The following is a 25,335-nucleotide window of genomic DNA, read 5'->3' as shown; positions in this document are numbered from 1 at the left end:
TATTTTTAATTCTAAATGGATGTGCTTTTGTTCTGCTAATAGTACGTATATCTTTAAAGCATCCTAGTTATTTCTTGAGTGCAATATGGTCCTTTATTTCTCTAAGGCTATTAATGACCATATTTTTTTCCTCCATGGTGCTTTTTTGGGTTTGTTTATTCGTTTCGTTCATTCTCTTTTATGTTAGAGGCTTTCTTCAGCTGTTCCATGAATCCTTGATTGTCTAAAAAGCCTGGTGGAAGCTGTGACTTATGAGTAGGGCTTATCCACTGAGGGCTTCCCTGTAGGGTTATCTGGCTGGGTTGTTTCATTGGGGAACCCCCAATGTCAGAATCTTTAGGTCATTCCTCCTGGGATGGTCATGCTTCCCTGAGAAGGATCCTCCCTTTTACTGCCTGGAGGGAGAAGGCCTAGCTTCTGGCATTCTGGGAACTGAGTTGGGATTCCCAGCTTCAGCGCCAAGCCTATGCCCTGCACTGCGGGGATGAACTTCCAGTCTTCTCTCAGGGGGAGAGAGGGGTCCTTGGGGAGAGAGAGGACGCAAGTATCCAACTGTTTCATAAACAGACTTCCGAGTAATCCTCCTCTTCTTGGCCCTACCTTTACTCCCACCTACATGCCTAATACCCCAATTCCTGAGCTTGTTCTGACACAGAAATAGGTGGTTTCTCAGCTTTTCTTGCTGTAGGTTTAGGATACAGCTTTCTGGGGCCTGTTAAGGGAGTAACCTCTAGTCCATCTGCTTTCCAGATCCCAAAGTTCTGCTTCTGTTTTTCATCTCCTGTTCTCTTTGTCCTTATAGATTTACACTTAAACAAACAAATAACCCCACAAGTCTCTGTCATTTAGTTACAGAAGCAAAGCAGGAGAGGAAGCCAAGATATATGTGTATTGTAACCATCATTACCAAGAAATCTTTTTCTAAAGTTAGCTATAATTCACGTATCATAATATTCAAGCTTTTAAAATTGTACAAGTCAATGATTTTCTGTATATTCACAAAGTTGTGCCACCATCACCATTATATAATTCCAGAATATTTTCATCACCCTAGAAGGAAACCCCATGCCCATTAGCAATCATTCTCCATCCCCTTCTCCCCACAACCCTTGACAACCGCTAATTTACTTTTTGTCTCTATAGATTCATCTATGCTAGATATTTTACAAAAATGGAATCAAACAATATGTGGCCTTCTGTGTCTAGATTATTTCACTTAGCATAATGTTTTCAAAATTTATTTTGTGGCATGCATAGGTACTTCATTCCTTTTAAAAATATTTTATTGAGATATTAACTCCTCTTTATGGCTAAATAATATTCCATTATATTGATATACCACATTCTGTTTACCTACTCATCAGTTGATGGATATTTGAGTTGTTTCACTTGGGCTATTATGAATATTGTTGCAATGAACATTTGTAATTTTTGTGTGGATGTATGTTTTCATTTCTCTTTGTAGATATCTAGGAGTGGAATTACTGTGTTGTATGGTAGCTCTGTGTTTAACTTTTTGAGGAATTGTCAAATTGTTTCCCAAAGTAGTTGTACCATTTTACACTTCCGCCAATAATATATGAGGGTTCCAACTTCCACACATCCTTACCAACACTTGTTTTTGTCTTCATTATAGCCCTTACAGTGGGTGTGAAGTGGTACCTCATTGTGGCTTTAGTTTGCATTTCCCTATTGACTAATGATGCTGAGCATCTTATCATGTGCTTAGTGACCATTTGTGTATCTTCTTTGGAGAAATGTCTATTCAAACCCTTTGTCCATTTGAGATTGGGTTGTCTTTTTATTGTTGGGTTGCAAATACTTTCTCCTATTTTTGGACTGACTTTTCAACTCTCTTGATAGTGTACTTTGAAGAACAACTTCCTATTTTTCTTTGTTGCTTATGTTTTAAGTCATCTTTTTAAAAGATCTTACTTTTAAAACAGCTTTACTGAGGTATGATCGACACATAGTAAACTTTATGTATTTGAAGTGTACAACTTGGTAAACTTTGACATATGCATACATCATGGAAACAGCCTCACAATCACAATAATGAACATAGCCATAACATCCAACAGTTTTGCTGTGCCCCTTTGTCATCCCTCTCGTCCCTTCCTGCACCACACTCCCTCAGTCCTCAGGCAACTACTCATCGTTTCTATCACTGTAAATTAGTTTGCATTTCCTAAATATTATCTAAATGGAATCATACAGTATATACTCTTTAGTTTGGCTTCTTTCATATAGCATAATCGAGATTCGTGCAGGTATGGATATCAGCAGTTCACTCCTTTTTATTGCTGAGCAACGTTCCATTGTATGGATGAACCACAGTTTGCTTATCCAGTGTGTACTGATGGATAATTTGGTTGTTTCCAGTTTGGGGCCATTCCCAGTAAAGCTGCTATGAACATTCATGCACAAGTTTGTGTGGCTATATGATTTCATTTGTCTTGATCATCCAGAAAATATTTTTTAAAATTATAGTTGACATACGATATTATATTAGTTTCAGGTGCACAACATAGTGATTTGACATTTACATATGTTACAATGCACTCACCATACTAAGTGTAGTAACCATCTGTCACCATGCAAAGTTATCAGGCTATTATTGACAATATTCCTCTTCGGCTTTTCACCCTTCCCTCCACCCACCACCCCTTTGGCAACTATCAGTATGTTCTTTGTTTTTATGAGTCTGTTTTTGTTTTGTTTGTTCATTTGTTTAGATTTTTAAAAAAATTCCACATATAAGTGAAATCATGTATTTGTCTTTTTCTGAGTTATTTCACTTAGCATACCCTCTATGTTCATCCATGTTGTTGCAAATGGCAGGATCTTTTTTATTGCTGAGTGTTATTCCTGTGTGTGTGTGTGTGTGTGTGTGTGTGTGTGTGTGTGTGTGTGTCTTGCATCTTCTTTATTCATTCATCTATTGATGGACCCCTAGGTTGCTTCCATATCTTGACTATTGTAACTAGTGCTGCAGTGAACATAGGGGTGCATATATCTTTTTAAATCAGTATTTTTATTTTTTTCAGGTAAAAACCTAGAAATGGAATTGCCAGGTCATGTGGTAGTTCTATTTTTAGTTTTTGACGACTTTCCATACTGCTTTCTATAGTGGCTGTGCCAATTTGCAGTCCCACCAACAGTGCACAAGGATATTCCCTTTTTCCCACATCCTTGTCAACACTTGTTTTTTGTTGACTTTTTGATAATAATTATTCTGACAAGTGTTAAGGTGATATGCCTCATTGTGCTTGTGATTTGTATTTCCCTGATGATTAGTGAAGTTGAGCAGCTTTTCATGTGTCTGTTGGCCATATGTATGTCTTTGGAGAAATGTCTCTCTCTTCATGTTTCCTGCCCATTTTTTCATTGGACTATTTTTTTGTTATTGAGTTGTATGAGTTCCTTATCTATTCTGTATATCAGCCCCTTTATTGGATTTATCATTTACAATCATATTCTTCCATTCAGTAGGTTATCTTTTTGTTGTGTTGATGGTTTTTTTTGCTATGCCAGAAGCCTTTTAGTTTGATGAAGTTCCATTTTTTTAATTTTTGCTTTTGTTTCTCTTGCTGGAGGGGACATATCCAAGAAGATATTACTAAGACTGATTTCAAATAATTTACTACCTATGTTTTCTTAGTTTTATGGTTTCAGGTCTTACATTAAGTCTTTAATACATTGTAAGTTTATTTTCATATATATTGTAAGAGAGTGGTCCAGTTTCATTTTTTTGCATCTGCTCAGTTTTCCTAACACCACTTGTTGAAGGGATTGTCATTTCTCCATTGTATATTCTTGCCTCCTGTGTTGTAGCTCAATTGACTAGATAAGCGAGAGTTTATTTCTGGGCTCTCTATCTGTTCCATTGATGTATGTGTCTGTTTTTGTGTCAGTACTGTGCTGTTATGATTATTATAGCTTAGTATGGTTTGCAATCAGGGCAGAAAATACCTTAATAGTAAATATTTGAATAATAACAATTTCTTGAGCATCTCCTGTGGTACTAGGTTCTATTCTAAATGCTTATTTAATCTAACAACTCTTCAAATTTAGTATTATTGTCCTTACTTTACAAAGGAGAAAACCAACTCAGAAAGGTCGAGGGACTGGCTCAGGTCATACAGCTACGATGTTTCTGACTTGGTGTTTGAACTAAGGTCTGAGTGCATCAAAGGCCATATCTGCTCTTCTTCCTCCCTCCCCCCAAATATATATACTATCTATCTCCCTTAACTCTTGAAATTTAAAAATCACTGAATCTTAGAATCACAGTCTTTAACAAAAATTATTAATGCAAATATAACATACAGATTTAAGATTAGTAAAACAAACATGGCATTTAAGACATAGTAAGAAATAAAACCTTGCCAACACAATTAAACTTACCCTTTGCCAGTCCCTCCTCCTTCCCTCCCTGTAGAGGCCCCCACTCTTCCTGAATTGGAACCACCCAAGTTGAGCATCAGGAGGCAGAAAGATAAAGTGGTTAAAAACATAGATTCCACCAATTCCTGGATGTATGATCCTGGACAAGCAAGTAGCCTCTCAAAGCCTCCGTGTCCTTATTTGTAACTGGAGATGATAAAATAAAAGTCTTCAAAGGATCACTGTAAAGATTAAACAAAACAAAGCATGTAAACAGCACAGGACCTGGCACAAAGGAGGGTTTACTACATGATGGTAAATATTGGTACCAGAGCCTTAGAACCATGGACTCAGCTTCATAAAATGCTCAAGTTAGAAGGGAGCAGAGGGAACACTGAACCCAACTTTCCTCCCGTTTTTGAGATGAAGCCAGAGAGGAGGGGGACTTGTCTAAGTAACAGAGGGCAAGCAGCTCTTTTCTGCATCCACTCATCTGTGGGTGAATAAGGGAGACAAACAAAGGCATTTTCTGCTTCAAAGTGATTTCCTGTCTAGGGAATGAACATTTCTTGAATATCCAAAGAGCCTTATGAATCCAAAGGTCTACCCAGAAACAAGTGATGAGGGCCATGGGCAGCCAATGGATGTGTACTGGCCTTTCTACCTGCCTGGGGAGCTCCCCCTCCCCATCTTGTCCCATCGAAGTCTGCTTAGCCCAAGTCTGGGTATTTCCAGCTTTGTGGCTTTCACTTCCACTTCTACCAGGTGAGAGGAGTGGCCTCCTGTGGACGAATCAGATTCCTTCTCAACCCCAACTTCAAGAGGTGAGCCAGCAGTTCAGGGTCTCAGATACGCAGAGCGGCAGCGGCAGCAGCAGCAGCAGCAGCAGCAGCAGTGGTAGCAGGAGGTGTGGGGAGAACCAGAGGCCAGAACGATGGAAGACCAGCGAGACCTCATCTCCAACCACGAGCAACTGCCCATGTTGGGCCAGCGGCCCGGAGCCCCAGAGAGGTATGTGTGAACAGGAGAGAGCACACGAATCCTGGACGGCACAGACGGCACAGGTGCTGGGGAAGGAGACTTATACTGGAGTCACAGGAGGCAAGAAGTCAGGCTCTGACTCTAACCCTAACTGGGTGGGTCTGAGCGAGTCTCTGGGCTGCCCTGGGCTTTGGTGCTCCCTCCCGTAAAATGAGGCAGTTTCTCTAGGGCAGGGTTTTTAACTTTCTCTGCATCATATACTTGCCTTCTGGAAATCAGAAGAGGGCTCTCGACTCTCCCCAGAGTTTCATACAATATCAGGGGCTTCATGGATGCCCCCGTGAAAAAGCATCGCAGGAGAATTCCCTCCTAATAACTATAGATGGGAATAGGTGTTTTGTTTGTTTGTTTGTTTGTTTAAATTTATTTATTTTTTATGGTGACATTGGTTAATGAACTTAATGTTTCATCTGTACACTTTAACAGTAAGGCATATATATATTTACACTGTGTGTTTACCTCGTATAGTTAGATTTCTTTCTGTCACCACATTTTTGACCCCCTTTTAGCCCGTCTACCTCCCCATTCCCCTGGGAATAGGTGTTTCTATGAAGGCAGTTATTGCTGCAGGCGTCTATGGAATATATGAGACGTCGGCCATCACAGGAGGGATTGAGAGATGTTGAAAGGGGGTTAATAAAGGGCAAATAGGGCTCTGGCTAAATTTCTAGAAGGGGCTGATGGTTGATGTGGGTCATGTTCTGCCTGTGCCCTCTTCCTTGCAGCTGGGCCAGCACAGCCATCCAGAGAACCCTGGGCCCCCTCTCCTAGCCACCCTCTCCTAGCTCCTAGATGGCCTCACCTGTGTTTCCCTGAAAAAAAAAAAAAAAAAAGGAGGGGGACTATAATGCTGTTAACCCAATGTTCCTCACTTCCCCCAATCTCCAAAAAGTAATTTGAGAATTACTAGGACTTACAGCTAGACGTGATATCAGCTGTTGCCAGGCAGAAAGGGGTTTGAGAGAGGCACAGAGATGTCAGGAGGACAGGTAACTGGATATGGACCATTAGAGCAATGGCCTGAGAAAACCTGGGGAATCCCATAGCTAGGAGGGCCAACTCCCTTGGGATGGCTGGATTCTGATCCAGGTTCTGTGCTGTCACATGTGACTTGTATAAATCACTGCTTCTTTCTGGGTCTCAAGTAATATAGCAATGACAACAGTCATGATAATAGTTTCCATTCACTGTGTACCTGTTACCAGTTCTCGGCCACTGTTAGTAATTACTGTGATAGTTATGTGCTGGGCACATAAGTAAATGCTAAACTCAATCTTAATTCTCAGCAACCCTGAGTCAGATACTTTTTATTATCCCCATTTCACATAAGAGAAAATTGAGGCTCATTTTGGCAAGTGACCTAAGTTATTACAGCCAGTAAATATTAGAGCCAGAATTTGAACCCAGGACTAGTCTGGTTTTAGAGTTCGAGTGGAGTACCATCTGACCCCCTTCTAGAGATACAATTTGCAGGGAGAGGAGGTGGGACCCCTCTGAATTCAGGCCACCCAGTGAGTTTCACGCCCAGGGCAGGCTCAGTGTACAGAGAGGGTGCCCCCTCGTCAAACCCTTGTCTGTTTTTTTTAGTTCAGTTGCTTCTTCAGAACTGGCTGGGCCCTGTGTGCTCAGGCCATTCCAGACTTGAGCCTCTTTCGGACCCTTCTGTGAACACTTCTGCCTGGCAACATTTGCATCATCATTCCTCCTAGTTTTGGTTGGCTCTAGACTTTGGCCTTTTTTTTTTTTTAATTGAAGGAGGCAGTGGAAAGGAGGAAATGAAGAGGTGACCAACTGGTTCTCATCTAGAACCCAGGGGGCAGAAACTTAAGATGCATAAAGAGGAAGGAAACCAGATGCTAGAGTTAACTCACCTGAGAATAGTAGCCAGTGTTGCTTATGAAGTGCTAACTATGTGCTACTAATGGAAGTGAGAGCTTTACCCTCATAATCTTATTTAATATAACAATGCTTTGGGTAGATGTTCTTACCTCAGTTTACTCAGAGGTTGACTTTCCCTGGTCCCTGAGCTAAGTGAGCGACAGAGCAGCTCTAATCCAGGTAATGGATCTCATCTTTAATATGGCTCTCTAGATTCTTAGGCCTTATGAGAAGCTGAAGTTCAGAGAAGGAAGTGACTTCCCTGAGTTCACATGGTGAGAGGCAGAGCTGGGACTAGACTGGGTGTGGAGTGAGCATGTAAATAGTGTACCGGAGACCTCGAACTCAGGCAAGACCCCAGGCTACCCTGTTTCTTGGAAAGACCCAGAACTGGGATTTGTTTTCCCTTCCTATATGGTCTCCTCTTCTCCACAGGGTTTTTGCTTTCTCTTTCCAGAATAACAATCTCTTGGGCTGAGCCTGGGCCTAGAGACAGAGGACTGGCAAGCAGAAAGCCAATGAGTATGAGCTGTGTCTGTGATGCCATGATTACTAGGCAAAAGTTTCCTAAACCTGCTTGCTGGGTTGCTGGAGTAAAGAGGGTATAGTCTCAGCCTGTTTCTAATGGGGTCCTAGTAGTCCCACCCCTGGGTTGCGGTGGAAGAAAACAGGTCAAGAACATTCAGGGTCCTGGAGCAGAATCCTTACATCTCCCATACTGTAACCTGTGTATGTGCCCCCAAAACTGCACCCAGGGCCAACAGCTGCTGGGGCTCCCTGAAGTCTGCGGCCGGGTCACCCCTCCCTGTGCAACCAGAGAACAAGAGAGATTCTCCCAGGTCACACAGCTCGGGTACCATACTCCTGCAGAAATCCCTCTTGAGTGGATTTTACCATTTGAAATATGTCTGTGCCCACAGTCAGCTTATTTCAAAGAAAACTACCAAATCCTAAAATGGCTCAGGTGAGAGGTACCCATGTGACAGGCCCAGAGAGGGGCAGAGACTTGCTCAAAGACACACAGTATCTGGGGCAGAGGATGTGCCTCCAGTAGAGGTAGTGCCTGGCCCTGCTCCAGCCTGACATTGTCTGATGCCCCTAACCCAATCCTAAAATGTCAAGGCCTCGCTTCTCTTTTTCGGGTGGGCCATAAGCTCTATTGTCCACGTCCCACTTCCTTCTCTTTTCTCTGATTTCACTGCAGGGGTTGGGAAGGTAGGAGGGTGAAAACCCCCTTCCCTTCAGGGGCCGGGGGAATGTCTTTAAGTTGCATGTCCCTAACGCACTTGTTTGTGCTTAGTGTTTGTTAGAGGTAGCTGAGGGGCGTGGGTGAGTGGGCTGATGGAAGTGGGGGGACGCATCCCCCCTCTCCCAGCCAGTCCTTGGAGCAGCCACCTCCATGGACTCTCCTCTGACTTGCCCTCTCCCCTCAACAGAAAGTGCAGCCGAGGAGCCCTGTACACAGGCTTTTCTGTCCTGGTAGCTCTGCTCCTGGCTGGCCAGGCCACCACCGCCTACTTCCTGTATCAGCAGCAGGGCCGGCTGGACAAGCTGACGGTCACTTCACAGAACTTGCAACTGGAGAACCTGCGCATGAAGCTTCCCAAGTGTGCGTTCTCCATATCCATCCTGACTCCCCCACTGTCCCTCACCTCAGAGATCCCATTCCTTCTCCTAGCTGGGCCCGCTGTCCTCGCCCTTGGGTCTGGAATTCCAGCCCCTTCTCATCTGGGTCTGAGATCTTGGTCCCCAGTTTTAGAACCCTTTTCCCTGGGCACTGGGACCACACACACTCATGCTATATCTTCTGACCCTACAGCTGCCAAACCTGTGAGCAAGATGCGGGTGGCCACCCCCATGCTGATGCAGGCTCTGCCCATGGAAGGCGTGCTTCAGGGGGTAAGGACAACCCCAGGGCCGTGGAAGGGGAAAGTGTTATCTAAGCCGGAGGGCAGGTGACAAGGAACAGGGGAGAAAGCTGACCCAGGAAAAGCCCAGCTGGGCAGCTGTCCTGACTACTGGGGGACAGGGCCCACCTCCAGAAGAGGAATCCCAGGGCTAGAAGGAAGCCTCTTGGGGCCATCCCTGGGAGGAGGGCCCAGCCCTCCCATTTACAAGGTTCTTTTCATGTCCCATAGCATCTCGGTTCCCTCCTATTCATAAAGCCCTTACCATATATAGATAATGTTGCTGTTCATAAAACTATCCACTGTCCACAAAGCCCTGGCCAGGTAAGTATATGCAGTTTTGACCAATAAGGACCCTGAGGCAGGAAGGAAAATTGACTTGCTCACGCTCTCACATTTGGAGGTGGCAGAGATGGTGTTCTTGAGCATCTGGGACTGCAGACTCCAGTGGCTGCCTCTGTGCCAGGGCCCCTCCTCCTAACCCCCACTCCTTCCTTCCACAGCCCATGCAGAATGCCACTAAGTACGGCAACTCGACACTGGACCATGTGATGCACCTGCTCCTGGTGAGTGGGGCCTGGCCGGGTGGCCCTGCCTGTCTGCACCGTGTCTGGCACACAGTAGATATTCAGTACGGCCTCACTGGATTAATGAAGGAATGCGAGTGGCCCTTAAATGTTATATGTACTTTAGTCCCACCGCTCCTCCCTTTTTTGTTTTGAGATGGAGAAACGGAGGCCCAAAGCCTGGAAGTGTCTTGCTCAAGACTCATTTTTTCCTTCCCAAGTTTTTATTGTATGTTTACTCTGTGCCAGGCTCTGGGCCCACAAGGGGGAGCAATCAGACTCAGCTCCCAATCCTATGGGGATCCTATGTTAGCATGGAAGACAGACAAGTGACCAGGTGATGAGGGACATGCAGGGGGTTTTGTGAGGAAAGATGCAGAGGGCCCATCCTACCTGGGGGAGGAGTCCGGAAGTCTTCCTGGAGGAAGTAAAACCTGAAAGATGAGTAGGCATCTGCAAGGAGTAGAAGACTGGGGGTTACTGGTATAACTGGGCCTGGAATCTGGGTGTCCCCCCTTCCAGCCCTGGGGTCTTATAGCTGTGCTAGATTGCCCTCACCACCTCCCCTCCCCAAGGGTCCATCATAGGTGAGGGTCCGAGCTGGGTGCAGCTTCGGTCCAACCCTCAGAATGGAATAGCAGGGAAACGTGGTTTGCACATTTCACCTCACCTGGCAGGGAGCTCTTTTTAACCTTCCTTCCTGCCCTGCTGCCCTGCAGAGGTCTGACCCCCTGAAGGTGTACCCACAACTGAAGGGGAGCTTCCCAGAGAACCTGAAACGCCTTAGGAACACCATGGAGGGCCTGGACTGGAAGGTCAGTAGGCTTCCCTGCACTGGTGTCCTCTCTCTTGATATATCTAGGGCAGGGCTGGGAAGAGGTGAGGTGAGGGGTAGGCTGGGGAAAGCCTGGGAAAAGGTGGGGTCAGGGGGTATGCTGGGGAGGCCATTCTTGGAAAGCTGGAAGAGGCTTACCAGAACTTCCAAAGCCACAGACACAGAAGTGCTTGGCATAGAGGTACCACCTTGACCAAGCCCTGTGGGTCTCTAAGGGGGAACCAGGCTACAGCTGGACTTTGGGTGTAGGTGCTCTGCCAGGCCCTCCATGTCTCTGTCTCCAGGGGCAAAGCCAGGCAGGGCTAGAGAGAGCTATTGACCCTGACCCCCCGTCTCTGCCCCCATTAGGCCTTTGAGAACTGGATGCATCAGTGGCTCTTGTTTGAAATGAGCAAGAACTCACTGGAGGAGAAGCCCAAGCCCACTCAAGTTCCAACAAAAGGTACAGGGAGTTGGGAGTCTTGGGGTGCTAGGGTTTCTAAGAGCTCCCCCAGAGCTACAGAGGTTAGAGCCTAGAGCATTCCCTGACCCAAGCACTGGACTCTCCAAGCCTCTCTCACCTCTCCTGTCTCTCTCCTGCATGTTCCTTCTGGGCTTGGCTGCCCCCAGTCCCATACTATCTTGAGGGCCCACAGGGTACAGAGGCCTCCCTTCAAGAGGTGACCTCACTTGTGGAGGATGGCACTGAACAAGTGGGCCTGGAGCGGAAACCATCCAAAACATCCCAGGAGTCATCACAATGACCTTCTCCACCCCCAGGGGGAATTGCCCAAGATCACACAGACAGCGTGCCAGATAAGAGGGCCTTGGAGTTTTTCCATCTCATGTATACTAAGATTTTTAGCCCTAAAGTCTTTAAGAATGCCTGTTTTAATCCTGGTGATAATTTGTCCTGCAATTTTGGGCGTCTCTTCCTTCTGGGCTTCAGTTTCAGAAGTGGAAAATCAATGGCCCACCCTGTGTGGGCCTCAGATTTTTCCATCATATTCACGGAAGGCACCTTAGATGCTGTCTAAACCAACTTCTAGGTAATGTTTCAATCCCCTCTACAAACAACCCCCTATTTCTACTTGGATAACCCCAGGAATAGAACCTCAGACTTACCAAGATATCTGTTGTTTTTTCTTAGAAATCAGAATCACATGTGCAAGTCTAAAAATTTAATAGGCATAGAATGTCGGAAGAAATCAAGTTCTGGGATGAATTAGCTACATAGCCATTCACTTTCTCTTTGATCCTGGACCTTGTTGGTCCAGGCCTCAAATTCCCCATCTGTGCAATGGGTAGAGCGAGTAGTCACTTGGGCAGAAGGCATTAGGCCCACAGCAGTGGTATGTGGACCTCTGGTTCTGCTGAGACTCTGGCCCAGAGCCAACTCACCATGTCTTCACCATGCCTGTCGCTTCAGTACTGACCAAGTGCCTGGAAGAGGTCAGCCGCATCCCGGCCATCCACCCAGGCATGTTCAAGCCCAAGTGTGACGAGAATGGCAACTATATGCCGCTCCAGTGCTATGGGAGCATCGGCTACTGCTGGTGTGTCTTCCCCAACGGCACCGAGGTTCCCCACACCAGAAGCCGCAAGCGCTCTAACTGCAGTGGTAAGCAGTGGCCACTGTGCCAGGGATTATCAAAGGAGCAGGAAGGACCCGGAAGGCTGAAGGGCAAGAGGTCTCTCCTGGCACATGTGGCTATGACACTTGAGGTGGCAGCTCCCTGGGAGGCAGCCAGCCAGCCATGCATCCACCCCTTTGTCCATCCCCCTACGTGTGCATTCCTTATCTGTTTGTCTATCTACTTCTCTCCTGATATCCACGCTCATGTACTTATTCATTTATCCTTTAATCTTTTCATTATTTTTTACCATCCATGCACTATCCACTTATGCATCCAGAAGTCCTACAGATCCATTCATCTCATTTCATCACCCCCTTCATGGCCTTTCTCTCAATTCCCCAACTACACTTCATGGCTACCATTCAGAAAGCATCCTCCCATTCAGAGCCTGCCCTCCCAGGATAGGTCTGAGGCCAGGTTGGGAAGAACCAGTCTCCCTCGCCAGTGGGTACGGCAGCTGGACTGCAAGTAACAAATAACCTTGCTATTCCTTTGCAGAGCCAATGGACATGGAGGACCTGTCGTCCGGGCTGGGTGTGACCAAGCAAGATCTGAGCCAAGGCAAGGGCGCCTGCAGGGGGGATGCCCAGCATGGCACAACCCTGGCCCATTCCCCAACCTGAGACGTCCCTTTCGTAGACGAGGAACAGGGGTGTGGGTGGGTCAGTACTTATACCCGAGCAGGAGGCAGTGGAGGGTGGAGAGTCCTCGACGGCTATGAGGCTCCAACATGCTGGGAAGAGGCAGGGATAACAGGTGACTCCAAACCTAACTTGCTGCTTCTCTTTCCATAGCCATCATGTGAGAATAGCAATCGAAGACACCGGCACCCAGCCAGCCCTGCATGGCCAGCTTCCTTGCTCCCCTCTGTCCCTCAATCCTAGCCCCATACTCCTCCCCTTATAGCCCCTCCCCGCACTCCCTCTCACCCTGCACCTCAGTCCATGAGATTGGTGTCTGGCTCTCCGTCATCCTTGGACATAACAAAATTACATCAGAACAAGACACTTAACGACGCAGGAGGGCCTTGCTGCCCAACCTCCCATCCACCAGCAGGGACGCAAAGACCCAAGGAGGTGGACCATGAGCTAGGCTACTTCCATTTCTGACACCACAGCAACCTCCGACATGGAACCCCAAGATCTAGACCAATGGACAAGGAGAGAAGGTGCAGGGAGAGCAGAGGATGCTCTCCTAAGCCCGAGGGCCCAACACATTTGTTGTCCCTTCCATCCTGGCTTTAGCCTTGGCTTTCCGGCCAATGGAACTGGGGGCCCAAGTCACCCTTTCCATTTCCCCAGCATCACTTGCCAGGAAGAACCTGCCTCTTCACCCTCAACCCCTCCTCATTCTGCCAACCCCCAGTTCCCTCTGCAGCAAGCTTGTCATCAGCCCTCATGGCCGTGGCTCCTGTGAAAATAAAGGTAGTAAGTAGAACACTTCTGGCTCCTAGCTGTTCTGCTGGATCTGGTTTGTTTACCCCAAGGAGGTGACTGAAGACCTCGAATCCCGTGGTCCGGGTGGGAGAACGCAGCCCAGGGAGCCCAACCACAGATGCCTGTGGTGACAGGCAGGGCTGGGGTGCTGATATCTTTGGGCACAAACACATTTGGTTTCCATATTTAACACAGGAATACTCTGCTTCCAAAAGGAAGGAGGCTCCTGCCCAAAGTTTTTTAAACACAGGTTCCTCTTGGTCTTGCTTCCATTTTCCCACACCCCCATTTTTATTGCTCTACTAAGAAGTGTGGCGACAGATGACAGCAACACAGGACCCCGACAATTGTTGCCAGGAGGGAGCGGGGGCTCCTGCTGCCAGATTTCTTGACTTTTCAAGAGGAGACCCAAATCACGATGTTCAGTGAAAACTCCATTGCAAAGAAGCCTTACAGGACACTACTCTGTGGCCTCTGCTCTAGACCCGCACTCATGGGGAGAGAGAGGCTATGTGAGGGCCTTGCCCAAGGGCCCTGAGTTAAGGGTTCAGCCAGATGCCAACCTGGGGCTCCAAGACCTCCCTAGCACAGTGCTTTTTCTGCACAGCTTCTCACTGTCTCTAGCAGAGGCTAAAAACCTTGGAGAAAAATCTCCACGACCTCAGGTGCTCCACACTGCTCGGGCCTCTGCATTATTGACCTTCACCAAGCCCTGTAGACAGCACCTTGACAAATCTTTCAAGTTCATCCACTTCTTGCTCTCATCATTACCAAACCTTTGTTACCTGGACACGAGGGCAACTCAGTCCTGATTGGTTTTCCTGCCTTTACTGTGCCCGCCACAGCTATTCTCTACCAGATACCTCAAAGGGCCTGCCCCCATTTCCAACCCAACTCCAAACTTCAAAGGGGTGACTTGGAAGGCCCCTCTTCCATTTCTGGCCTCTGAGTATTGCCTGGCCTACCTCAGCATCTGGAAATCAACCACAACCATGCTTGAGCTCCCCCTTAGCTAAGATGCCACCTTCTCCAGGAAGCCTTCCCCACACCAGTTCACTCTAGACACTTAACTGAGGCAAACTGTCCCGCTCAGCACAGAATCCCAGAGCCTCCATATACAGTCATCAAGAACATATCCTGGGCAACGGTTTGTCAGCCAGACTCTCCCTTCCAAGAACAAGTCAATTGCAAGACGTCTCCTCCCGGTGCATTGGGAACGTGACCTTTCCTTAAAGTCTTTTATTTTCTTAGTTCTTATTAAGGAAAAAACAAAAAATCCAAAAAACACAAAAAGGGGGAAAAAACTGACAAAAGGAGGACAAAACCTCAGTGTAAGCCAAGGACCGGGGACATGGAAGGAGTGACAGGCTGGGCCTTACTGGGTCTGCAGGGCAAAGAGGTGGAAAGTCCCGAGGCCTCAGGGCATGTTTGGTGTGAGAAGGGAGGGGCAAGTCACTTTTAAAAAAATATATATATATTCTGTACACATCTATACGAAGCATCCTGGGTCAGGAGAGAAGTCAGGTGCAGGGTCAGTGAGTGGACTTCCTCCTCTTCCTCCTCGGGCCAACCTCAGCAGGGCTCACGGGCTGGGCCAGCACAGACACTGCAGCTGGTCGTTGTCTTCTGGGGAGGAAGGTGAAGTTAAAAATTCAATTGCAACCCATGGTGAGCAGAGGCATGGGGTTGGGCACCACTTGGCTAAGAAGTCACTGGGGGAAGGAAACACATCTAGATGGAAGATTTCCTGACCTTTTTCTCCATCAAGGAGAAACAAATCAAAACCTGGCATCTCGATGCAGTGGACATGCATTAACTAACCACAGCAGACACTTCAGTGTGTCCCGGGAAGTGGGCTGAGGGCTTTAACTTCTTTAACCCTGGACACGGGCCCAGGCAGGCTTTGTATTGCCCTCACGCAGGCTGGGTGGCTGCTGGGCCTGCTCAGCAGCTGGAGCACGTAACCCCTTCGCCACTACTCCGGAAGCGCAGGTCCATCAGAGTGGCTTAAGGAAACCATTTTCTTTCCCAAGGGCAAATGCCCTCAGTTACAAAACAACACGGAAAAGGAACTGGATAGCTACGAGGGAGAGCGCCAGCTCAAGCCTTCTCACCTACAAAGAGGCACCGCCCAGGGCCCGCCTCCTAAGGCCTGTGCAGTGCCTGCGCCCGGGAGCACTTGGTGAGGCCACCGCCATGACTGTGCAGTAGCTCCAGCTCCTGGCATCACCCCACTGACCCTGAGGAACAGAACTTTGTTCTCTAGGCCCCCTTCCCCTTGGGGCCCGCCTACCAGGTCCTGCCGGGTCCCCTGGCCGGGAAGCTTACCTGCCGCCTTGTGCCACTCAGACTGTTTGCTCTGCTGTCTTCTTCTGTGAGGAGAGAACTGTGAGAGGCTCTTGTACCTCAAGAGTCTCCCCACCTATGCTGCCCCTACAAGGAGGGGACATGACAGCTCCCTCTTGAGAATGAGGGCCCCCCAGAACAGACATTGGGTATACAGGAATCCCCGAGGGCAGGGCCAGTGGCCCGCAAGCCCTCGAGAAAGAAACAGAAGCCTTTGCAGCAATAGATGTTCAGCTCTTCTGAACACAGCAGAGGCCCTGCTGGCCAGTGAGAGCGTCATCTGTATAGGGTGCTGAGCCCCTTCCTTCAGGCGAGCAGCCTTTATCACCAATGAAGCAGATGGATGAGTGCTTCTGTGACAGGGCCTGCTGTCAGCTGGGGCATGCCTTCCCTAGGGAATGCTTCCCCTCACTTGAAACCTTTAATAGCTTCCTCAACCTCCCTGCCCCCTGGGGGTCTCCTCCCTCATCCACCCTAAGGACATCTTTCTACCTCACAGACAAGACAGGGCCATTTCCATGGCTTCCACATGCACAGACCTTGTCCTTCCTCAGGGTGACTCCTCTAGTGTTACAACTCACAAGCCCCCCACCCCCAAGAATGAGAGGGGGCGGGGACCTGGTCTGGCTCCCACCCCTTCCTGATATGCGAAGGATGGGGAGAGCACATTCACGCTGGAGACTGGGTTTGGGTCCCTTTTCTAGCTTGAAACCCCTCAGGAACTCCCTCTACCTTTTTCTTCTTTTTCTTCTGGAATTCTGAGTCAGGGTCTTTGGTTGGGACCTTTTTAGATTTCTTCTTCTTTTCTTTCTTTTCCTTATCTTTTTTTTCTGAGGGAAGAGAATAAACTTCCTAAACAACAAATATTAATCTTAACTATTGGGGTCGATGTCGGGAGACACGCACAGCAGATCTCCAGGGATCCTAGAACTCCTTCCAGTGTTGGGTGCCTAGCTCTCCCAAACCATGGGGAGCCATGAAAACACAGGCCTTTGTTACCACCTGCCCTGGTCTGAGGGACCAGCCTCAAGATTTCTGCCCCACCCTTGGAACACCTGGACTATTACTATTTTTCTATGTCACTTTTAAAAACATCTACATGTTTAAAAGACATTTTCTACCTATAAAATGGGAGACATCACTTGTTATACAGGGTTAAATGAAGTCCCACCACATGCAGAGTCTAGCACAGAGCTCAATAAGGGGGAACTTTACCTCTGAGGGGAAGTACCGCTGGAGCACAGACCTGAGGAGCCTGAAGCTGAATGTCCCCGTGACTGTAGGCTACTCGGAGTGAGCTCTGTGGGGAGTAGGCCATGCCCTGGAGCCATGGGGTCTTCTTGGCAGTGTTGCCCCAGGTACTCCGGGGTCTAGTTCTGGCTGTGCCACTATCTGCCCCCATGACCCCGGACAAAGCATGTCTCAACCTCTCCCTTCTGTGCTGGCTGAGGGCCCATCCCACCCGGGTGGTGACCGACAGCTCTCAGCATAGGCCCAGGGGAGTGTGGATGGCCACTTACTCTTGTCAGATTTCTTTTTCTCCTTCTTGTTCTTTGGGTTGGTTTGGTCTCCACCGTCAACTTTCGCCATCTCTGGCTTCCCTTCTGGCTTTTCCTTGATCCCATGGGAGGCAGGAGACTCTTTCTCCTTCTTCTCCTTGCTGTTACCACTTGCTGTGTCTCTCTTAGATTTCCCCTTGGTAGTCCTGGGGGCCTTTTCTGGGGAAATAGCATCCCCTCCACCTTCCCTAGCCACCAGCTGCTTCTTTTTCTTGCTCTTAGAGGCCTTGACAACTGCCTGGTCTCCTGACAGCTTCCGCTTGTGGCCTGCCCGGACCTTCTTGCTGCTCTCCTTGGCGGCATCCATGGCCTTCTTTCTTTCCTGTTCCAGCAGCTCCGTCAGGACCTTTACCACCGAGGCTTGGACCTGGGCCTCGCTCAGGGGCCAGGGCTCACTCAGGAGGCGCCGGGTGAGGTCGCTATGCAGTGCTAGTGTTGAGGCTTGGGGGTTCCCAGCCCCCTTCTTCGGCTTTTGGGGCTTCTGAGGTGTGGTGCTAGCCTCTTGTCTGCCTACAGAGAGAGGACTTGTGTCATGGATCTGAGAGACTGGGAAACAGACCTCCCATGGGACAAGAGCCAAGGAGATCCAAGGGCAGGATTGATATCCTCTGACAACAGTACAGACTGGGAAAGTGAGGCCCAGTGGTCACTCTGCCCCCACTGAATCGCCTAGCTCACACTTTTTTGCCATCTTATAACTTAGAGCTCTGTCTCCTCACATTAAAATCTCAAATTCAGGTTGGGGATGGGAAATGACTCCAGAATGTTAATGAAAGGGCTTGAAATCCATCGACGAAATGAAAGGTCAGACAGGAAAGAGAGGGTATGGTCTGGCCATGTGTCCAGAACTGGGAGGCAAGAGATCTGGGTTCTAGGTCTGACTACCACCAACTTGCTAGATATGACCCTGCTCCTGCCATGGCCCGTTTCCCTGTTTGTAAAATGAAGGGTCCGATGAACAGTGCGGCTCCCTCTTCTAAACTGTAGATTCATGACAAAAGGGAAGGCCATGCAGCCACTCAGCGCATGCCCACCTACACGCAGTAGGCCCACAGCCCTTCCTGCCCAGGGGTCCAGGCAGCTTGGGGGTGATGGGTATGGTGTACACACATGTGGCAGCTGACTAAGCAGGTTTACTGCCTGCCAGAGCGACTTCTGGTACAGCCTTTGTTTAGAATTTTCCACGCCTCTGCTCTCCTTTGATAACAGTGCTGACTACACGTGTGAAAAAAAACCTCCACAGCCCCATCTAAAATGTCGCCCTGTCGCACCCGCCTCTCACAAAGAGAAGAACACTGGGAAGGAAAGTGAGCAACGACTCCTCTGTTGACCTGGCACCAGGCAAGCTGCAGCTAAAAGCCTAAGGACTTGGGGGTGCAGGACATTAGCTTGTGTCCCAACACCATCCTTAACTTCCCAGGTGACATGGCAGGTCTCTACTCTATCACAGGCCTCACAGGCATACGGGCTCTTACACACTGGGCTCTGAAAGGTGCTCAGTGGCTTGGCCTTGTTCCACGGTGCAAGGTGGGACTGTTCCCTGCAGTGTGCAGTGGGCCCTAGGGTGGGGCCTGAAGCAGCTCTGGTTCCAGAGCTGCGGCGGACTAGGCAAGGTGGACAGGGCAGGCTGGACAGGGCAGGCTGGGCAGAGGGTCCCCAGACAGAGAAAGGCCCGATTCAGTCCTAGCAGTTGGAGGAGTCAGCCAAAGGGGGAGCCGAGGAGGGTAGAGTTGGCTCTGGCAACCTCTTTCCCTGCAACCCACTTCACTGTTTCCTGTTTACAAATACCCTAGAACACCAAGGCTGGGGAACCCTTAGAGCCGTCCCAAGGGTGCCTGCCTGAGATACCTGTCCCTTAGTGCTGGCAGAATCAGGGGTAGCTGATGCCCCAGGTTGGTGACCTGAGCATTTTGGTCTGCCCTCCAAATATCACATGACTATTTTCTATGTGTGCCATGCCTTGACACTGACTGGATGCACCAACCCCTGCCCTATGTGGATGGTTAAGACAGAGGCCCAGAGTGGCCAGGGACCCATCTTAGGCTTGAGAGCAAGTCAGCCCATTGGCTGGGCTATTTGCCTCGTGCTGGAGACTTCTCCAAATGTGGCTCTTGCCTTTCATCTGAGCTCCCTGAATCCCTACACTTCATACCATGAGCCCATTTGTTAGGAAGAAAAGTCAACAAGGAAGCTAGAGAGCCAAAGTCTACTCTGCAAGTCAAGGTGCACTTCCTCTAAGGCAGGGGTCTCCCTACCAGGTGCACCGGCCTCCCACAGGCCTGGATGACCTGACTCCCAGGCTGCCCTAGACCATGGGAGCCAGACACCTGGGCATGGGCTCCGCTGCACTTTGATGAGTACCTCCAGGCACGATGCAGGGGTACTAGGCCTCACTTGGAGAGGCCCTGATGTTACCCAGGACCATACTGGTGGGACTATTCCTGAGGAAGAGAAAAAGAAGGAGGCCACTGCTTCGTCCCTCCACATCTTGCTGTGTCCTTCCTGTAGCCCTCGACTCACCTGTTTTAGGGGACAAGGTGCCTGATGTTTGCTGGGGCTCCACTTCCTGCTTACCATCTGGGGCATCTTTGGTGGCCGGAGCAGAGGAAACCGAGGGGTTGGGGGCTGGCTTGGGAATAGCCTTTGCAGTCTGGGAACTGGATGGAGTTAGCCCAGGGGTCACATAACCTGAGAGGAGAGACTGAAGAAGCCCAGTGTGAAAGAGGCTGTGACCCCACCCACTCAGCCCTTGAGTGCATGGCCTGCTGTGAAGGCATCAGCCCAGGGATGCCTAAGATCGGGCCAGCTCTGTTGGGCTGGGTGGTGGGCACATCAGGCACATCAGCCCTTTGTATGTACCTCTTGCACTATTTTAATTAATACATATTTTAGACAGGCACACTTATAAAAAGGAAATTTCTTATTACTAATGCAAATGGAAAACCACTACTGCTTGACATGTACAAAAACCCCATCTGTTAAAGAATGTGTTTATCTGGGAATCACCTAAAATCAAGGTGAACCCTTTCTACAGACTCTAAGAATTAGCTACTCATGGCTTCATGCTGAAATGGGGCCTCGGAAGAGGAGACAGCCTGGCTCCAGGAAGGCAGGACCCTGCTTAGGGCCCCTAGGAAGAGGAAGGGCCCTGACCCTAGACCTGGGGGGTGGCCTCAGCCTAAGGCTATATCAGGTGGGAGGAGCCTGGCCTGAGGCACCCCACCTCCACCCCCAGTTGCCAACCCACCTCCCTGCAGTTACCTGAGAAGGTGCCACCACCTCATCGTCACTGGACTCTGCTGTGGTCTCCTCCACCAAGGTCTCCTTCCTGGAGGGTGCTGGACCTACTGGAGGAGCACAGGCATCCTGCAGAACCCTTCATGAGGGTCCCCAGGATGGCCGGGGCCCTCTGAATGTGCCTCACCCTCCCGCCTAAGGCTTCAGCTGCTCCTATTGCTCCAAGGTCAACTGCTATTCATGGCATTCCAGGCAAGACACCTGAATGTCCAAACCTTCCATTCTAGCTGCCAAGGTCCGCTTACACTTCCCTGCTTTCCCGTGTGTGGTGGGGTGGCCCTGGAATTTTTGCGGGGATCAGCTATGCGAGCCTAATTCCAAAAAGCTGGGAGTGGTCAAACAACAGTGTCCGAGGCATATACAGCTTCATGGGGCTGTACAGGTGGGAAAACTGGGACCCAGTGTAGGATGACCAGGCCAAAGACGCAGAACAAGGGGAGATACAAAGCAGAGAGAGGCCTGAGCCCAGGGCTCCACCAGGCTGCCTCTTCCCCACTGCAGGCCCACCCAGCCTTTTTACCCTGGGACCCTCACCCAGCCTGGGGGCCAACGGGGCCATCTGGGGCCTCTTAGCATCCTCCTTGCTCCCCAAAGTGCTGCCGCTGCTGTCACTGTCATCTGAGGTCCCAGAGGCCTTGGCTTTGGTGCGTCCCGAGGGAGGGGCTGTGGCCCGCGGAACCACAGGAACCTCGGGTGTTCTGAGCTTGTTGGTCACTTTGGCCTGCGAAGGGGTGCTGTGGGGACTTGCCGCAGGGAGTATTCCCAGAGCACTGTCAATCTAATTTGGTGAAAGGAGAAAAAGTGGAAGGAAAAATTAGTGGAAATAAGATCTGGGGCTTACTGAATACCTCAGTTGAAGGCCGGGCGCTGTGCTAGTCGCTTCCCACGCAGGCCTCATTTAATCCTCCCACAACTCTCTAAGAGGGGCAGCCGAGGCCTAGCAAGGAAAGTGCGCACGTGTGCTCAGGTCGCAGGGCAGGTTAAGTGCTGGTGATGGGACTCAGGCCCCTGTCTGCTGTGGTATTTGATCAGTGTCCCCTCTAGGGTAGGGCCTGGCCCCCCTGGCTCCCCAGCTCACCCCACTTGAAGACGGGGTCCTGGCAGCAGGAGGCTGAGCCTCACTGGCTTTCTGAGCAAGGACCTTCAGGGCAGCCTGGGTCAGCGGGAGGTGAGCCAGATTCCTCTTTGTCACCTGTGGACAGCCAAAGGCAGCCCTGAGACTCCTGGGTTCTCAGGGGCCCTTTCTGCCATGCTCTGGTCAGATCCTATCTGCCTGGGATGGGAGCGGACCTGGATCTGCAAGGAGCCATGGGGCTGGAGTGAGGACTGAGGTGGTCAAAGGGGCCATGCCACAATCTGGGCAGAAAACGGTGCCAGGCTTTAGGCTATGATCTAATCACATCATTCTCAGAAAGCCCCAATACTTCCAGCCCTGCGGAGGGAAGTATCCCAGGCCCCACCCAAGGCCCCCCAACTCAATCTGAACCTTCATGAGGTATAAGTCTCTAGCCTGGTGGCTGCAACAGCCATCTCAACAGTCTCCTGGGTGCCACTCCTGCTTCCCAGACCCACAGTCAGGGAGAGAACTGATAGAGAACTGGGTATGACTCCTCGCAGTAAACCTCCCAGCCCCCAACTGCCCTTCCGTGACCACGGCCTTTCAGGCCTGACCCCTCACCCCACACTACTCTCTCCAGTTCTGACCCCCAAGGGCCTCCCCAAAGGGTCCCCGGCCAGACTGCTACATCTGCTTCCATGTCTCCTCCTTGGGGAGGCCATCCCTGCCCGTCCTTCCTAAAGCAGCTCACCCCATTATCACCAGTTTATGTTGTTTCATCAAAGCAGTTGGTGAGTACTTTATTTTTTTGGTTTCCCTTTTTAGTGGCTGCCACCTCAATGGGGAACTCCACGAGGGCAGAGACCTCCCTGTCTTCTTCCTGCTGTATCCCCAGTGCCTGACACGGACAGATGCTCAGCACCATCTGCTGGCTGAATGGCTGCAGTGACCACAGCCCAGACACCCGCCCCGGCCTCCTCCAACTCTCTCCTGCCCTCTCAGAAAGAAGGGGTGAGGAAACAGGAAAATGAACTGATAGGACCCAAAGACCACTGGCCTGGGGACCACGAGACCTGGGCCTGGCCCTCCCTAATCCTGGAGAAGTCTCAACCCTCTATCCTCTGAACAATGGGCCATTAACTGTGCCCTGCCCAGTTTTTAGTTTCAGGCAAGGACCAAAATAAAAATGCACTGAAAATGGTAAAGGCTGAGAAGATATTAAGTCACTACTAGTATGGTACACTAAAAAAGGGCAACTTTTATTCACGGCATCTCAAAACTGGGAGGAAAAAAACAAATCAAAAGCCTAACCAACCATGTTGGAAAAGCTGATGAGGGACTCATGGAGTAGTGCTGACTCTGCCTGGTGCCACGTCCCCAGATGACTGTTCCTGCCCACTCAAAGGTATCCCAGGAGCTCAGATCCGAGTAGAGCCAGAGGGCAGTAGAGGCTCTGGCTGTGAGGGGCAGCTAATCTGGGAGGGTAGGTGAGAGCAACTGCAGTCCCACCCAGTGGCACGTGTGGGTACAAGTGGGGAGAGTAGGGAGTCCCCTCACCCCCACAGGTGTGCACAGTTCTCTCCTGCCCGCCAGGTACCTGAGTGGCTGGTGCCTCCTGTTTCTTGCCTTTTAGCACTCGACTGGACTCTTCATTGCTGCTGGCCCCAACAATGCTGGTTTTGAGGGCTGTCTTTGGGTGGGCAGTGGGCACGGCCACCATGTTGGTTTTAATGCCTGAAATGGAGCAGGATGGGGTGCATGTCAGGGCACAGAAGCCCCATGGCCTCCTCAGCAGTGGCAATACCCAATTTATCTGCCCTGGTGTGGTGTTCAGCGCATATGCAGAGAAGCCTGTGTAATGCTCTCCCCAAGCCTTCAAGGCAGGAGCTGTCTCAAGCTCCCTGTTAAAAGGCTCAGGGAGATCACATGGCTGCTGAGGCAGTGACCCTGGCTTTCTCCTCAGCCCCTCCCCCACTTCAGTCCTCCATGATGCTCCCCCTCAGCTGGCCCGGCTGAGCAATGGGTGAGAGCACTGGTGCCAAATGAAACTTCCTGTGTATTTAAAACAGTCTCTCATGAGAATCATCACAGCCATCTGCAAAGGCTCAGTTACACGATGCTCACTGTAGCACTATTTATAAAAGCTAAAAATCTGCCCCAACAAAATCCTCAGCTTTGTCCAACATGGCACTGGCAAATAAACTGTGGTATGTCCACCCAAAGGACTACTTCGCAGCCAGCAGGAATCGTGCTGTAAACATATAACGTCACAACGTATCAAATAAAGATTATTGAGCATATGTACAGCATGGTCTCACCAAAAACACACATGTATAGCTTAGGTTTTTGTAAAGTTTACAGTTGTAAAATGCCCAGATAAACTGCTTAGTAATTATTCCAGGCAGTGGGACTGGTACACTAGTAGGCAGGTGCACTAGCCTACTAAGATTAGGTATTACCATCCTCATTAAAAAGTGTCATTATAACAATAATGGCAATTAACCATTTTCTTGCTATCACTGGTAGAATTAAATTCTTGAAAAGTCAAAGAAATCACAGATTTGGTCCTGTCTCAGTTGTTGGAGGAAATCTTTCCCTGAAAATGCTACTGTTTAAGGATTCCTTAACCCCCTTACATACCACCATGAACTGGAGGCTCACTACCACCTCACCGCCCGCCCCACGTTTAGGCAGTCAGTTGTTACAAAGCTCTTCCTTAGACTATGTAGAAACCTGGTCCCTGCAGCTTTGTCTGTGTTCTACTCTTTGGAGCTGGCACAGAGAAGCCCTGGCAAATATTTCTCCTGAGCCAGCCCCTCATCAGGATGAACCAGTGCAGGGCCCAGAGTCCTTGCCCCAAACCCCTACTAACGAACAACTTGCTTTGTGACTCTGCCAGAGACCTTTCCCTTCTGAGTTTCAATGATGTGTGGGGGGTACGGTGGGGGTGGTGGTGGTGTGTGTGTCCGTCCCCTCCCAGCCAAGCCTGGTGGTCACAGCAGGGAAGTCACCCCTGCGTGCTGGGCCCGCGCTCACCAGGAGCCAAACACTGCGTAGCAGGGATCACATCCTCATCCTCGCTCTCTGAGGAGGAGCTCCTGGCTGTGCTCTCCGAGGCCCGGGCCTTCTTCGGGGTATTCGCAGCCTGGGCTGGCGTAGGGGTAGCAGCTGGGACAGCTGGACTACGATTAAGTTCGATAAAAATCAGAGGGGTTTTAATCACCTTGAAAAACAAAAACAAAAAAAAAACACCCCTCCAGTGATTAAAGGCTGGGCCAGGGGGAGGGGAAGATAGGGTCGGGGAAGGGTTTTACAAGGCAAGGAGATCCTGAGAGCCCAGAGCAGCTGGACACAGAAGATTCCAGCTGCCCAGTGCACTTGCAGCTCATTTTCAGCCACAGCACCTGCTAA

The 25,335-nt window shown here is 49.7% G+C and overlaps 2 protein-coding genes across 25 annotated transcripts in view; one reads left to right on the top strand and one right to left on the bottom strand.

Annotated features, from left to right (window-relative positions):
• The first annotated feature begins 5,078 nt into the window (after nucleotides 1-5,078).
• CD74 (CD74 molecule) lies at nucleotides 5,079-13,668 on the top strand. The gene is made up of 9 exons (XM_011371178.2): nucleotides 5,079-5,397; nucleotides 8,742-8,914; nucleotides 9,125-9,204; nucleotides 9,716-9,778; nucleotides 10,498-10,593; nucleotides 10,962-11,055; nucleotides 12,022-12,213; nucleotides 12,728-12,790; nucleotides 13,024-13,668. Exons 1-9 carry the CDS (start codon nucleotides 5,321-5,323, stop codon nucleotides 13,032-13,034), a joined length of 849 nt encoding a protein of 282 aa, XP_011369480.1. The 5' UTR covers nucleotides 5,079-5,320; the 3' UTR covers nucleotides 13,035-13,668.
• A 1,197-nt stretch (nucleotides 13,669-14,865) lies between these two features.
• The window catches only part of TCOF1 (treacle ribosome biogenesis factor 1), a 42,793-nt gene continuing 32,323 nt past the window's right edge, over nucleotides 14,866-25,335 (bottom strand). For 10 of the 24 annotated variants that reach the window (XM_023537336.1, XM_023537321.1, XM_023537334.1 and 7 more), the window contains 10 exons: nucleotides 24,961-25,147; nucleotides 23,522-23,658; nucleotides 21,946-22,059; nucleotides 21,402-21,645; nucleotides 20,832-20,917; nucleotides 20,091-20,271; nucleotides 17,532-18,080; nucleotides 16,744-16,841; nucleotides 15,994-16,051; nucleotides 14,866-15,291 (listed from right to left, as the gene is read on the bottom strand). In XM_023537336.1, the coding sequence (XP_023393104.1) occupies nucleotides 15,248-15,291; nucleotides 15,994-16,051; nucleotides 16,744-16,841; nucleotides 17,532-18,080; nucleotides 20,091-20,271; nucleotides 20,832-20,917; nucleotides 21,402-21,645; nucleotides 21,946-22,059; nucleotides 23,522-23,658; nucleotides 24,961-25,147 (1,698 nt within the window). In that variant the 3' untranslated portion in view covers nucleotides 14,866-15,247. Of the gene's footprint in view, nucleotides 15,292-15,993; nucleotides 16,052-16,743; nucleotides 16,842-17,531; nucleotides 18,081-20,090; nucleotides 20,272-20,831; nucleotides 20,918-21,401; nucleotides 21,646-21,945; nucleotides 22,060-23,521; nucleotides 23,659-24,960; nucleotides 25,148-25,335 lie in introns of those variants that run through there. The other 14 variants (XM_011371177.2, XM_023537342.1, XM_023537325.1 and 11 more) reach the window with 13 other exon arrangements.

Source organism: Pteropus vampyrus, unplaced genomic scaffold (genome assembly GCF_000151845.1).
Source record: "Pteropus vampyrus isolate Shadow unplaced genomic scaffold, Pvam_2.0 Scaffold185, whole genome shotgun sequence".
Classification (NCBI taxonomy): Eukaryota; Metazoa; Chordata; class Mammalia; order Chiroptera; family Pteropodidae; genus Pteropus; species Pteropus vampyrus.
This window is presented reverse-complemented; position numbering and strand designations above follow the sequence as displayed.

What these genes read in the sequence shown, in the direction of transcription:
- CD74 (XM_011371178.2), top strand. Translation starts at nt 5,321, where the DNA reads ATGGAAGACCAGCGAGACCTCATCTCCAACCACGAGCAACTGCCCATG. An exon ending in GCGCATGAAGCTTCCCAAGT is followed by an intron (nt 8,915 to 9,124) that starts GTGCGTTCTCCA and finishes CTGACCCTACAG; the next exon opens with CTGCCAAACCTGTGAGCAAG. An exon ending in CAAGCGCTCTAACTGCAGTG is followed by an intron (nt 12,214 to 12,727) that starts GTAAGCAGTGGC and finishes ATTCCTTTGCAG; the next exon opens with AGCCAATGGACATGGAGGAC.